A 15,579-nucleotide genomic window follows, 5' to 3' on the forward strand; every position below is an offset into this window, starting at 1 on the left:
CTGACTCAGGGTACAGAACAACGCATTCATTTTTGGACATATCTAGTGACAGAATTTGTTATGCACAACTATATGTTTATTAAAAAGGTTTTACTGGGGCAGCTAAGGAGTGAATTGAGCACCAGCCCTGGAGTCAGGAGGACCTGAGTTCAAATATGGCCTCAGACACTTGACACTTACTAGCTGTGTGACCACAGGCAAGTCCCTTAACTCCAATTACCTTGCCAAAAAAAAAAATTTCATTTAGTGGGAGAAAAAAATATTTTTATTAATTAAAAGATGAAATTTAATTTTGTTGAAAATGTTCATTCTTTAAAAACCCATGCCAACCTCTCAAACTACTCTTCTTTAGCCTTCCTTTCACTGATATAATCTTTTTTTTCTTTTCTTTTTTTTTTTCTTGGTGAGACAATTAGGGTTAAGTGACTTGCGCAGGGTCACACAGCTAGTAAGTGTCAAGTGTGTGAGGTTGGATTTGAACTCAGTTCCTCCTGACTCCAAGGCTGGTGCTCTATCCACTGCACCACCTAGCTGTCCCATTCACTGATATAATCTTAAAAAGTCTTCACATTTACTATCTTTGCTTGTCTCACCACTCATCACTTTTTTTGTTTGTTTGTTTGGGTTTTGTTTTTTTTTGGCGGGGCAATGGGGGTTAAGTGACTTGCCCAGGGTCACACAGCTAATAAGTGTCAAGTGTCTGAGGTCGGATTTGAACTCAGGTACTCCTGAATCCAGGGCCGGTGCTTTATCCACTGCGCCACCTAGCCGTCCCCACCACTCATCACTTTTTAATCCTATGCAATATGGCATCTGACACCCCCTACACACACACTTTTCCTGAAGCCATTCTCTCCAAGCTTACCAAAGATTCTGTCAATTTCTTTTAAATAAACTTCTTTTGCTTCTAATACAAGTCATTTCTCACTATACAAGGTATCCCCCTACATTCTTAGTGCAATTTTAAGCTTTGATGACTTCCTAAGTAAAAGTGTTACCAAATTATGCAAAAAATATCATTTAAAAGTTTATCTAGGGGCAGCTAGGTGGCGCAGTGGATAGAGCACCGGCCCTGGAGTCAGGAGTACCTGAGTTCAAATCCGGCCTCAGACACTTAACACTTACTAGCTGTGTGACCCTGGGCAAGTCACTTAACCCCAATTGCCTCACTAAAATAAAAAAAAAAAGTTTATCTAAATTTCTTTTATAATTATGTAGTCTTGTGAATATTTAAAAAGCAATTTCAATTTTAATTTCTTGGATGACATTCAGACCGGTGGCCTAATAGAAGAGTTCCCCTTGCTTGGTCACCTCAGTAGCCTGATCTATATCCCTTCAACTTTTTCTTGTAAGGTCCATCAAAACTGTCATAGATCTACTGTGATGGACTATATTCTTTTCACCAATGCAATGGTACAGGGGAGTTCAAGGGAACTCATGGTGGAAGAGGATCTCCAAATCCAGGAAAAAAAAAAGAAAGAACTGTGGAGTATAGATGCTGAACGAACCATACTATTTCTTTTGTTTTGGGTGCTGTTGTTTTTTTTTCTATTTTGAGGTTTTTCATCATTGCTCTGATTTTTTCTCTTATAACATGACTAATGCAGAAATAGGATTAATGTTATTATGTGTATATATGTATGATATATATATACATATACCATACATACATATATATATATATATATATATATATATATATATATATATATATATATATATATATATATATATATAAAACCTATATCAGATTACCTGCTGTCTAGGGGAGGAGGAAGGGAGGGGAGGGAGGGAGAAAAATCTGAAATTGTAAAGCTTGTATAAACAAAAGATGAGAACTATCTTTACATGTAACGGAAAAAAATAAAATACTTTATTAATTTAAAAAAACTGTCATAGAGGCATCCATTCTTGAGTAGTTTTAGGGCTAGGATTACAAATGCAATCCTTTCAGTCACTGAGCAGCAGCTAATTTTTTTCACAAAGTTCAAAATCAACTAGAGTGATATGTAATATGAGGCAGTAGTTATGTTGAATTCTAATAAGAAACATCAATATTCTAATTAATCTTATATTCATAGTAGCTCTTTTTGTAATGACAAAGAACGGGAAATTGAGGATATGCCCATTAGCTGGGGAATGGCTGAACAAGTTATAACATATGATTGTGAAAGAATACTATTATGTATAAGAAATAATGAAAGGGATGGTTTTAGAAAAACCTGGAAAAACTTACATGACTAATGCGGAGTGAACAAAACCAGGAGATCCTTGTTTACCATAACAGCAATATTGTAACAATGCTCAACTGTGAAAGACTTATCCAAGATACTTCGAAAGGACTCATAAATGAAAAATGCAACCTACCTCCAGAGAAAGAACTGGTGAACTCCAAGTGCTAAGTAAAGTATAATTTTTCATTTTCTCTTTTTTTCTTGTTTTTGGCAACATGGATAATACAGAACTATACTGTTCATGATTTCTTATGTATAATTGATCTCATATTGTTTGCTTTCTCAATGGGTGGGTTAAGGGGATGAGAGGGAGAGAATTTGGAACTCAAAAAAAATTTTAAATGTTAAAAATAAATTTTAAAGCAAAACCCAAAAATATTCTGATTAACTTTTTAAAGGCTGTTTTTTGTAAGTCTGTTCCATTTATACTTCTGAATTTATTCAAGCTTAAAACTGTACTAAGACTTTTGGGACACTCTGTGCTCTCCTCCTATTGATCCTTCTTTATATCTTCCTCCTAGTAATCCTCTCATAACGACAACAAAACATTTATGCAAACCAACTGACAAAATAATCATGTCCAACAATGTATACAACATTTAATACCATACTTCCTCCCCACTCTAAAAAGAAGAATGAGGGTGATTTCATCACTCATTCTCCAAAAACAGAACTGGTCAATGCAATTAATCTGATTTGGACTGACTTTTAACGTTGTTTTTGTTGACATCTCTGTAATCACTATATGTAATTAAGATACTCTACAATCTGGCTGCAACCACTCTTCCCAGTCTTACTTCCCACTACTTCTTCTGGTGAACTAACTTACGAACTGCTCCCTGAACTCAATATTCTACTTCCTGCTTCTGACTCTTTGCTCTACAACAGTTTGCACTAATTTTCCTACATTTGAACAGAATGTAAATTTGTGGAGGGTAGGGACTCCATGAAGTTTTGGCTTTGTATCCCCAGTGCCTAGTATAATAACTGGCCCATATTAGGTACATAATAAATATTTATTGATTATGAAGAAGTCAGAGGATTCACCAAGTTTCCATTTCTTACAGTATAATAATATTCCAAAAATTCCCATACTACAATTTTCTCAGTCATTTCCCAAATGATGGGTATTCACTGTTTTCTAGTTCAACAACAACAACAACAACAAAAAACCTGCTAAATCATATATGGGGCCTTTCTGCTTTGACCTGATTATAGTATACACTTAGTTATGTGACTGCTAGTTCGCCAATGACTTTTTAATTAGAAAATCCAAGGGTCTTCTCCCTGTCCTTATCCTCATTAATCTTTCTGTAGCCTATGACAGTTGACCAACCTAACTCTTTCTTTGGCTTTTATGATACTACTCTCTCCCAGTTCTCCTACCTGTCTAACAGATTCATTTCTGCTCCTTTGCTCATCTAGCTCCTGATTCCTTAGTGCAGGTATATCCTAGAGCTGGCCTAAGTTATCTTTTCTCTCCATATTTTCCCCTTGGTAACTCTTCTCCTCCTTTCGTTGGTTCTATACAAATGACACCTAAGTCAACACAATCAGTTTTAAACTCCCATCTAAATTCTAGTCTCGCATTTTCAGCTGCCAGCTGGATATATTACAGGAATCCCAAATTCAACATACCTGAACTAAAACTAAAAAATCTTCCTCTAAAATCCATTCCCTCCTCCAAACTTCTGTATTTATGTTAAATGCACCATTATCTTTTATTTATTTGGAATTTCCCCCAAGTTACATGTAAAAAAAACATTTTTCACATTGATTTTTTTTTAATTTTGTGTTCCAAATTTTATTCCTCCCTCCCTCCCTAGCCTAAGAAATCAAGCAATTCAATATAAGTTGTACATGTGCAGTAATGCAAAACATCTCCACGTTAGTCAGATTGTGAAAGAGAACAGACAAAACACCTTTAGAAAGAGGAACTAACAAAAAAAATTATGCTTCAATCTGTATTCGGATACTATCAGTTCTTTCTCTGTTGATGGACTGCATTTTTCATAAGTCCTTCTGAGAGCATCCTGCTCATCATTTCTTTCACAGTTACTATTGCTAACTGTTTTGCCCTCTATCCTATTCCCTCCCCTTGATATTTACTCTATTTTCTTTTTTCACACTATCCTTCCTCAAGTGTTTTCCTTTTTATTGTCCCCTCCTCCAATCTGCCCTCCCTTCCTTCACCTCTCCCCACCTTATCCCCTTCCCCTCCCACTTTACCTCAGGGCAAGATATATTACTCACTTGAGTGTGTATGTTATTCCCTCTTAGAGTCAATTCTGATGAGAGTAAGTCTCACTCACTCCCCTACTCCTTCCCCATCTTCCCCTCCACTCCATAAGCTTTTTCTTGTTTCTTTTATGTGAGCTACTTTACCCCATTCATCTCTACTTTTCCTTTTCTTCCAGGAAAGCACCATTATCTTGACAACCTCCCACCTCAGTCATTCTTGGGTCTTCACTCTTCCTCACTGCTTTGGTTGCCAAGTCTTCTTGACTCTACATCCCCAACATTTCTTGCATTTGTCTACTCCTATTTCAGGTCATCAGACTATTTGTGATAGCCTCCTAACTGGTATTCCTTCATCAAGTCAAAACTCCTCCCACTGAAATCCCTCCTTACACAGCTACCCAAATACTGTTCCTAAGGCATGTCTCTCACCATGTCACTTCACTGCTTAAAAATTTTCAATGACTCCCTACTGCTTCTAGAAGTAGTCAAATGCCTCAGTCTGTAATTTAAGACCACCCACAATCTGGTTCCAACCTACTTTTCCAGTCTTACTGCATATTACTCTCTTGCACTACGAGTTAGTCTCCAAATTTAATATTTCTATCTACTGAATAGGTCTCCCATGCCTAGAATTCACTCCCTCATTCCCACCTCAGAATCCTTATCTTCCTTCAAGTCTCAATTCAGATGCTAACTCCTCAGTGACACTTTCCTTAATCTCCTCAGTTGTGTTGCCTCCCCTTGTAATTAACTGACATAGCACTTATTTGCTTCAATGATCTCCAGAAGAATGTAATCTCCTTGAGAGCAGGAACTATTTTGTTTTTTTCTCATTGTATCTAGCATAGTACCTTGCAAGCAATAGGCACTTAATGAATATTGGCTGAATTGTTCCATTGAGAAAAAAAAGGTTTTAAATGAGTTTGTATAAGGAACCTATACAAAAACAACAACAACAACAAAAACCCTTCAAAATGATGTAGCCTGGATTCAAGAAAGAGCTAAACAATAAAGGAATATCCTTTACTCATGCAAAGATAGTAACAATGTCACTATTTCCCAAACCAACTTACAGATGTTTTTAAAAAGCAAACTGCTTACAGCTTTTTTAAATAGCTAAAGAAAAATACCTGACTTCCTGTCATAAGTATGTCTAATAATTCAATCGACATAGGGGATGCCAGTGGAATGACCGACTCTGCATGATCAGATGAAGTAGGCAAAAAAAAATCTTGATTGGCCTGCATAAGAAAATATACACATAGAAATTTAAAGTCAGTTATGATCTGAAGATCTTATTCTTCCTAACCAAGAGTAGAATATTCTCTCCTGATTCCATAATCTGAAAGATTAATTAGACAAGTCACTTAACATATCTGCTTTCTCATCTGTAAAATGGGATTTAATAACAGCATGAACAAATGAGATATTTGTGAAGTGCTTTGCAAATCTTAAACAGTGCTACATAAATGTGAGTTATTATTTTTAAATAAACCACAAAATCTGCCTTCAGAAATATCTTTAAATTTTGCAAAAAAAAAATCACACAATTATATATAAATTGCAAATAATTAAAACGTGTATAACTAGCCTAGCACACATTGAAAATAGCTTCGTAACCTATTAAAAAGAAATATATGAGTACAGCTAGGTGGCGCAGTAGATGAAGCACCAGCCCTGGATTCTGGAAGACCTGAGTTCAAATCCAGCCTCAGATATTTGGCACTTACTAGCTGTGTGACCCTGAGCAAGTCACTTAACCATCACTGCCCCGCAAAAAAAAAGAAAAAGAAAAGAAAGAAATATACCTGGCCAGAAGTCATATTGCAATCTAATAATTCATTAGCATCCTGGTTCAGATTTGATGCCATTTTCCATACAGCGAAATGGAGCAGACGTTATCAGTGAAGAACTCCAACAGACCTGTACAACAGAACGTAGGATTTTACATCTGTTATTCTAAGGAGACATTTGCTCTAGTTATCCAAGACTTATCAATGTGATTCTGTGAATCCAATAAAATTCTAGTGACATAAAAGGCATATAATCTTGGAGAATGAGAGTAATTCTTAGTGAGATTTACCTTCATAGATGAAGGGAAGGAAATTCTCAGATTAGGATGGGGACCATTCATCTTTTGTCTCTGTCTTTGTATCCCAGTATAAAAGTGAATAATACTTGCTTTCAAGCTTTTTAGAAAAATTAATTGAAAATAATCTTTTAAAGTCACCAATATCCTTCCTCTGGCTAAATCCAACGATCTTTTCAAGCCCTCAAACTTTCTACTACAATTTATACTGCTGATCACTTTCTTCTTGAAACATCCCCCACTGATCCACTGTTGGTGAAGTGGTGAATGGATCCAACCATTCTGGAGAGCAATTTGGAACTATGCCCAAAGGGCTATCAAACCATAAATACCCTTTGACCCAGCAATACCACTGGTAGGTTGATATCCCAAAGACATATCAAAAAACAACAACAGAAAAAGATCTATTTGTACAAAAATATTTATATCAGCTCTTTTTGTGGTAGCTGAGAATTGGAAATCAAAGGAATGCACATCAATTGGGGAATGGCTAAACAACCTGTGGTATATGATAGTGATGGAATATAATCATGCTACACAAAATGACAAGCAGGATGATTTCAGAAAGACCTGGAAAAAATTGTATGAACTGATGTATAGTGAAGTGAGCAGAAGCAGGAGGACATTGTGCACATTGACAGCAATATTGTTTGATAAAGAACTATAAATGACTTAACTATTCTCAGCAATACAATGATCCAAGACAGTCCCAAAGGACTAATGATGGAGCATACTATCCACCTCCAGAGAAAGAACTGATATTGACTGAACACAGACTAAAACATGTTATTTTTCACTTTTTCTTGTTTTTTTTAATTCAAGTTTTCTTATACAAAATGACTAATATAGTAATTTTTTACATAATTGCACATGAATAACCTATATTTGATTCCTTACTGCCTCAGGGATGGGGAAGGGAAGGGAAGGGAGGAAAGTGGGGATAAAATTTGGAATTCAAAACTTTAAATAAAAATGTTTATTATTGGAGTAGTTAGGGGGCGCAGTGAATAAAGAAAGCACTGGCCCTGGAGTCAGGAGTACCTGAGTTCAAATCCGGCCCCAGACACTTGATACTTACTAGCTGTGTGACCCTGGGCAAGTCACTTAACCCCAATTGCCTCACCCCAAAAAAATGTTTATTATTTTTTTTAACTGGGGGGGGGGAGAAGACAACCCAGCTGAACTCTCTCAACATCCCCCTCCAAATAGCTTTAAAATAACACCTTGAATCAAATTTTGGAGCAGCAGAAGCCAACAAAAGGTCAGGCTGAGACACTTTTCCAGCTTAAGAAAACTTAGGAGGTTGGCAGGAGAAGTTTGTCACAATATGGTGCAGACCTGTCCAGAACCCACACATGAGGCAGCAGCAATAGCAGCTGCACCAGCAGCTTCAAGAGCTCTCAGCCCAGAGATGGTAAAGGGGTCAAACAATTGTTCAAAAAGAAATTATAGAGGATTCTTGCTGGCACTGGGTGCAGCTGATGCTAATTGACAACTCTACTGCCATAAGCACTTCTGGGTCACACACAGTTCCAAGGTGGAGAGGAGCATTTCTGGTCAGTCACAAGGTAGTAAGGTCCCTCAGGTTAAAGAGAAAATACTTCAAAGAGCCAGAAACAATTCAAATATGGTGGAGCCACAGTGAAAATCACACTCTATCCAGCAGCTTGTACATTAAAGGAATGGAGGGCTTGGAATACAATATACCAGAAGACAAAGGAACTAGGATTAAAACCAAGAATAACCCAACCAGCAAAACTGAGTATAATGCTTCAAGTGAAAAAAATGGATATTGAATGGAGGATTTTTCAAGCATTCCTGATTTAAAAAAAAAAAAAAAAGGCCAGAGCTGAATAGAAAATCTGACATTTACACAGAAGACTCCAGAAGCATAAAAAGGTAAACATGAAAAAGTAGGGGCAGCTAGGTGGCACAGTGGATAGAGCACTGGCCCTGGATTCAGAAGGACCTGAGTTCAAATCCGGCCTCAGACACTTGACACTTACTAGCTGTATGACCCTGGGCAAGTCACTTAACCCCAATTGCCTCACCAAAAAAAAAAATTATTATATGCTGTCCGTAGATCTCTCTCTCTTTAGGGGCAGCTAGGTGGCACAGTGGATAAAATGCCAGCCCTGGAATCAGGAGGACCTGAGTTCAAATCTGATTTCAGACACTTAACACTTACTAGCTGTGTGACCCTAGGCAAGTCACTTAACCCCAAATTGCCTCACAAAGAAAGAAAGAAAGAAAGAAAGAAAGAAAGAAAGAAAGAAAGAAAGAGTAATCATAAGGATCAAAATAAAGTTAAACTTTTTACATTCCTATATAGGAAGATGATACATGTAACTCCTAAGAATTTTATCATTATTAGGACCATTAAAAGAAATTTACATAGAGGTCATGGCTGTGAGTCTATTATGTTGGAATGATCTCCAAAAACATGGGTGTGAAAAAGAGGGATGCCCTGTGAGAAGAGGGAAGATAGAGATAGAATGGGAAATTTTTTCTCACATAAGAGAGACACTGAAGAACTTTTACAGGAGAGGGAAATCATGGGGGGTACAGGGGAGCTTATGTTGTTAATAAGAGACAACCTTAAAATAGCTTTGATTTCTTCTGAAAACTTCCTATTTATAGCCTTTGACCATTTATCAATTGGGGAATGACTCTTTTACAAATTTGATTCATATCTATATCTATCTATATAGATTTAAAATTGAAAAAATGCTCTAAATTACTACTGATTACCTCCCCACTATTACAGATGACAAATGATGGAGTAGTGAATGGCTACAACCATTCTGGAGAATAATTTGGACCTAGGCCAAAGGGCTATAAAACTATACATACCCTTTAACCCAAAAATACCACTAGTAGGTTGGTATCCCAAAGAGATCAAAGAAAAAGGAAAAGGATCTCTATGTATAAAAATATTTGTAGCAGCTCTTTTTGTGATGGAAAAGAACTAGAAATCAAGGGGATATTCAGCAATTGGGGAATGGCTGAAGAAGTTGTGGTATATGATTGTGATGAGGGGGATGATGTCAGAAAAATATGGCAAGACCTATATGAACTGATGCAAAGTAAAATGAGAAGAACTAGAAGATTGTTGTGCACATTAACAACAATGTTGTATTGATGATCAACTGTGAAAGACTTGGCTACTCTGATCAATATAATAATCCAAGACAATTCCAAAAGTCTCATGATGAAAAAATGCTATCCACCTCCATAGAGAGAACTGATGCACTCAGTGCAAACTGAAGTATACTCAGTTTATTTTTTTTACTTTTTAAAAAAATATAGCTAATATGGAAATATGTTTTCCATGCTTTCACATGTAAAAATAATATCATATTACTTGGCTTTTCAGTGGGTGACAGAAGGATGGAAGGGAAGAAGAAAATTTGGAACTCAAAATTTAAAAAGAAAAGAATGAGGGTCAGCTAGGTGGCACAGTGGATAGAGCACCGGCCCTGGAGTCAGGAGTACCTGAGTTCAAATCCGACCTCAGACACTTAACACTTACTAGCTGTGTGACCCTGCGCAAGTCACTTAACCCCAATTGCCTCACTTAAAAAAAAAAGAGAGAGAGATTCTATTGGGCAAAAGTAAGAAGATAGTGCAATTAAGACACGGGAAGGGCCAGTGTTGGAATTCAGTTGTTTTAGTCACTTCTGACTCTTCCTGACCCCATTGAGGGTTTTCTTGGCAAAGACAGTGTAGTGGTTTGCCACTTCCTTCTCCAGCTCATTTTACAGATGAGGAAACTGAGGCAAACAAGGTCAAGGGACTTTCCCAGAATCATACAGCTAGTTAGCTGTCTGAGGCCCAATATAAATTCAGGTCTTCCTAACTCCAGGCCCAGCACTCAATCCAATGAGCCACCTATCTGCCCCAGTGTTGAAATATCAAACGGTAAATTGAAATTGAACTGTCTAATAACCAAAACTGGCCCTGGAGAGCAAGTGATAATATGCACTTCCCTCCCTTCACTGCAGAGGTGAAGGACTACGGGAGTAGAACAGAGCATATACTGTAAATTATAGATGATGCTTGTTGTTTTTACTGAACCATTCCCCCCCCCCCCTTTTAAATCTGTTATAAGGGAAATATTGCTGAGTTGGGGAAAAGAGAAGTTTTTAGAAATTAATGTGATGTCAGTATCAACAACATTGTGTGTTGATCAACTGTGACAGAGTTGATCCTTCTCAGCAATACAATGATACAAGACAGTTCCAAAGGACTCATGATGGAAAAGACTCTCCAAATCCAGGAAAAAAAAAAGAACTGTAGAATATGGATGCAGATTGAACCATACTATTCCTTTTGTTTTTGGTGCTATTTTTCTTTTTTGAGGTTTTTCCATTTTGCTCTGATTCTTCTCTTATTATATGACTAATGCAGAAATATGTTTAATGTTATTGTACATATGTAACCTATATCAGATTACTTGCTGTCTTGGTAGGGGGGAAGGAGGGAGGGGAGGGAGGGAGAAAAATTTGAAACTAGAAATCTTATAAAAACTAATGTTGAGGGGCAGCTAGGTGGCACAGTGGATAGAGCACCAGCCCTGGAGTCAGGAGTATCTGAGTTCAAATCTGGCCTCAGACACTTAACACTTACTAGCTGTGTGACCCTGGTCAAGTCACTTAACCCCAATTGCCTCACTTAAAAAAAAACAAACAAATGTTCAATTATGCGTTGATCAACTGTGATAGACTAGATTCTTCTCACCAATACAACCGTACAAGAAAGTTCCAAAGGACTCATGATGGAAAAGGCTCTCCAAATCCAGAAAAGGAAAAAAAAAAAAAGGAACTGTAGAATATGGATGATGATTGGACCATGCTATTTCTTTTGGTTTTGATGCTGTTGTTTTTCTTTTTTAAAGGTTTTTCCTTTTTGCTCTGATTCTTCTCTTATAACATGACTAATGCAGAAATATGTTTAATGTTATTATATATATATATATATAACCTATATCAGATTACCTGCTGTCTTGGGGAAGGGGAGAGGGAGGGAGAAAAATTTGAAATTGGAAATCTTATATAAACAAATGTTGAAAACTATCTCTACATGTAACTGGAAAATAATAAAATACTTTTATAATAAAAAAAAGAAATTAATGTGATGTAAACAAAAGGCATTAATTTTTCAAAAGCCAATTATGCAACATTCAAACATTTTACAATTTTAGAATCATCTTCTAATTCATTCATTCACTCGACTAACTCTGGTTGTTTCCTCTATGTATATACCTCATCTCCCTAAACAGTTTATAACTTTCATCTTCTTTTGTTTGTTATTTTTCCCCACACCACTGGAAAAAAAAGTAGGGACTTAATGTCTCTTGAATGAACAAATGGGTGAAATCTATTTTAAGACATTCAGTTACAAACAAATGGAAAAGTAAAGGAAAAATCCAGATCATAGAAATACAAATCCCAAGACACAAATAGCATTTCAGACAGCTTTAAATTTCACGAATTTTGTGATGCACCTTAGGGTTACTGAATGTCGATTAACACTAACAAATTTTCATTATCAATTACAAAAAGGACACAGAGGAATTACTATCAAGAGATAAATGGCAGAATTTGTAAATACAGAAAACTTACTAATACTACAACAATAGGTTGCTGCAGTCTATGACTTTAATTGTTGGCCTTCAATAATTACTACCAAAAAGAATCAGTCATCCATCCATCCATCCATCCATCATATTGTTCACACCTTAGTCTTCATAGATACTTCTTGCAACCTCTACTTGGTAGTTAATGAATGACTGTCCAAAAAGATCTAGGTGCCCAAAAGAAAAAGACAAACTATAAATATTTTACATTTTCCTTCCATCTCCATTTTAGAATGCTCCTGTGCTGCAGCTGGAACTAGGGGAAAACATGTACTTATACTCTTGCAGAGAAACTGAACCTGATATAATTGATATAATTACTAGCACACTACCACTCCCTACCATCTGGCTTTTTTGTAATTTTCTCCCATCTTTCCTTCCCTTTGATTTGTTTTCCTGTTCCCCTTCCTTTCTGGCACATTTTACCTATTACTAGAAGGTGCTGAATCTGTGTGTCCATTCTGACAAACAGAAAAATGTACTCATATACAACGTTCTTAAATGAAATACTCCTTCCTACCAGATAAATCATCACAAAATGGAGTATAATCATCTTTAGTGGGCTGCCAAATATAGAAAGTTACAACTCCCTCCTCAGCTTCTTTCCATAATAATTAATGACTGAACAACCTACCAAGCTTGTCTCAGGCATCTGTTTGCATTCTGAGCCACAGTCAAACATATATATTGATATTTCATCAATAACTTTTTTGCTTCTTTATCCCCAGTTAGACTATTCTCCATGGCTACAATGCTCTCTCTCCTCACCTGTACCTCTTGGAACTCCCTTCAAGGCTCAGCTCAAGTACAACCTTCTTGAAAAGGTCTTTCCTTTTCTCCCATTTATTACTGCCCCCCCTCCCTATATCAATGTGTACTTATTATGCATATATATCCTGTGTATTCTATATTTACTTATCTGTGAATGTGTTATAACTTCAGTCAACTGTAAGGTCCTTGGATAAAGAGACTTTGATTTTACTGTTTGTATATTCAGCACATAGCACAGTGGTTGGCACATAGGAAACAATAAATGCTTGCTCATTCTGCCCACAAGTACCTTTCCAAGCTTTAGGCCTGTCAGTGGCTCACCATGGTACACACCTCCCGCAAACAGTTGTTGTGAAAATCAAATGACATAACATGTAAAAGTATTTTGAAACTCTAAAGTGCTAAAACGACAAAAATTGTTTATTCCACCCTAAGTTGTTCATCATATGTTCTAGTTGTATAAGGAAGAATCAGGTTTTCACCTGGCTTTAAATTTTCAAGAAGAAACAGCTACTATGATGAGATTTGAACTAAATTTCACAATTTGGATTGATTTGTAATCCATAAGAATAAAAATTACACCATGGCATAACAGCAAACTGTCCACTAAAGTTGTACTCTGAGGCTTGCTTCATCTTGGTGAGGGGCGTGGTGGGCTCCCAAAGGCAAACTCTGGCAGGTCCTACCAATTTGATTCAACATATGAGTATACTGAGCCTACTTTGTGCAATCAAGGCCCTCTACTATTTGGCTCCAACCTGTCTCATGCTACTCCCCTTCCAATACATACCCCAGGTTCTCATTTTACCCCTTCCTATCTCCATGCTTTGCTAATGACTAGAAAAGACTCTTCCCTCCCCTCCTCAGCCTCACCTCCAGGTTGCAGATCTTCACTTCTTCAGAATTCAACTAGGGTTCTACTTCTGTACATAAAGCCCTCCCTAACTCTCTCTGTTCTCACCATACAAGTGACAAAAGTACTTTGCCTGCACCTATGTTTCTCACAATTCCAGAACATCATGATTTCTTGCATACTCCTTCTTCCTCACTACTAATTTCCATTAGATTTATAAGCTCTTGGAATACCAGACTGTGTCCTAGATGTTTTTGTATCCCTAACACCTAACAAACACTATGCCTTGCACTCAGCAGAGATTTAACGTGTTTATGTCTAGTTGCAGGATGAGGCATATGTTTAAGAACAATGACAGTGTGGCAATATATTTTACTTAACCACACATATTTGTCAGGAGAGTTTGTTTTTCTTTTTTTTTTTCATTAGGGGAGAGAGGATGGAAGTAATTGTTGGTTGTAAAAAAATAAAAAAAATGTTTGTCGAATTACAAGGTAATGAGGATACAAGTAGATGTCAAGCAAGAAAGTACCCTTTTGTGAATTTTAAAGCGCTCTACAGGCTGTTCCAAAAGTCTCGGTGCCGTTTTATTATTTAAAACTACACTGGGGGCGGGGGGGGGGGGGGGGGGAGCAGCTAGGAGTGGATAGAGCACCGGCCCTGGAGTCAAGAGATCCTGAGGACCTGAGTTCAAATCCGACCTCAGACACTTGATACTTACTAGCTGTGTGACCCTGGGCAAGTCACTTAATCCCAACTGCCTCACCAAAAGGAAAAAAGAAAAAGAAAAAAAGAAAACTGTACTGAGACTTTTGAGATCCCATTTCGTGTTATTTTGTCCAGCAAAAGAGCAATAGACTATACATATATTGTGTCATCTACAGGCTAGCCTAACTTGGTGAAACGAGCATAGCCCTTCGACAAGATAGTCAACAAGAAACAGACTTTTTCAGACACTGTAATGCAAGAAGGGAGTTACGAAGTGTGTGCGTTGGCGAGGTTAGCACCGAGGCCCTGACGAAATATTTCAAATATCAAGTCATAACTTTTAATGCCCGAAGGGCAGATGAGAAATGCCCCGCTTTCCTCTGGCTGGTCCTAGAGAAGCAACAGACAGGGGTCTATCAGACCACACTGGCCTGGCAGCCAAGTACAGCACAAGCATAGCAAAGGCAAAGGGCGGGGGGGGGGGGGGGGGGGGGGGGATGTCTTCTTTCCCTTACAAAAGCGCAAAAAACAACAACTAGCGCGGCGCTCCGAGGTCCGCAGAGCGCTTCCTTTGCTTATCTACCTCGTCGAGAGGGGCCTAAAAGTCCCTCCCCATCCTGGCCTTTCTCACCAGAACCGGAGGCGGCCTCTCACCCCCCGAGTCTAAGGTGAACCCCAGGCTGTCTGACTCCCAGGGACCCCCTTTTTACCTCTTTCATGGAAAAGAAAGCCCGCAGCCGCCAACAAGCACACCGACCCACAGAGGGTCCGCCCCAGACCCGGCTTCTCACTGCAGACGGTTCAGCGCGCAGCTGCCCGGCAGACGGCGGCAACGGAGCGAGGCCCAGGGAATCGATTACGAGCGAATAGATGAGCTCCTGCCGCCTAAAACCATCAGTGCGTTCTGGTGCGATTTCTCTACAAGTCTGTCTGGTCCCGGTACTTCTCTTTTCCTCAGTCTCTATGGGAGAGATGGTGTGTTGAGAGCCGAGTTCGACTCTATTTTCCTCCTTCCTTCTCCAAAGTGATTCATCTCGTCCCATTT

At 38.0% G+C, this 15,579-nt stretch overlaps 1 protein-coding gene across 4 annotated transcripts in view; it reads right to left on the minus strand.

Annotated features, from left to right (window-relative positions):
• Window positions 1-15,365, minus strand: part of CEP70 (centrosomal protein 70) — a 46,127-nt gene extending 30,762 nt beyond the window's left edge. For 3 of the 4 annotated variants that reach the window (XM_043997950.1, XM_043997949.1, XM_043997953.1), the window contains exons 1-3: window positions 15,245-15,365; window positions 6,284-6,398; window positions 5,606-5,716 (exon numbers count right to left, since the gene is read on the minus strand). In XM_043997950.1, the coding sequence (XP_043853885.1) occupies window positions 5,606-5,716; window positions 6,284-6,346 (174 nt within the window). In that variant the 5' untranslated portion in view covers window positions 6,347-6,398; window positions 15,245-15,365. The remainder of the gene's footprint in view (window positions 1-5,605; window positions 5,717-6,283; window positions 6,399-15,244) is intronic. The other variant, XM_043997951.1, reaches the window with a different exon arrangement.
• Window positions 15,366-15,579: the final 214 nt, after the last annotated feature.

This window comes from Dromiciops gliroides, chromosome 3 (genome assembly GCF_019393635.1).
Source record: "Dromiciops gliroides isolate mDroGli1 chromosome 3, mDroGli1.pri, whole genome shotgun sequence".
NCBI lineage: Eukaryota > Metazoa > Chordata > Mammalia > Microbiotheria > Microbiotheriidae > Dromiciops > Dromiciops gliroides.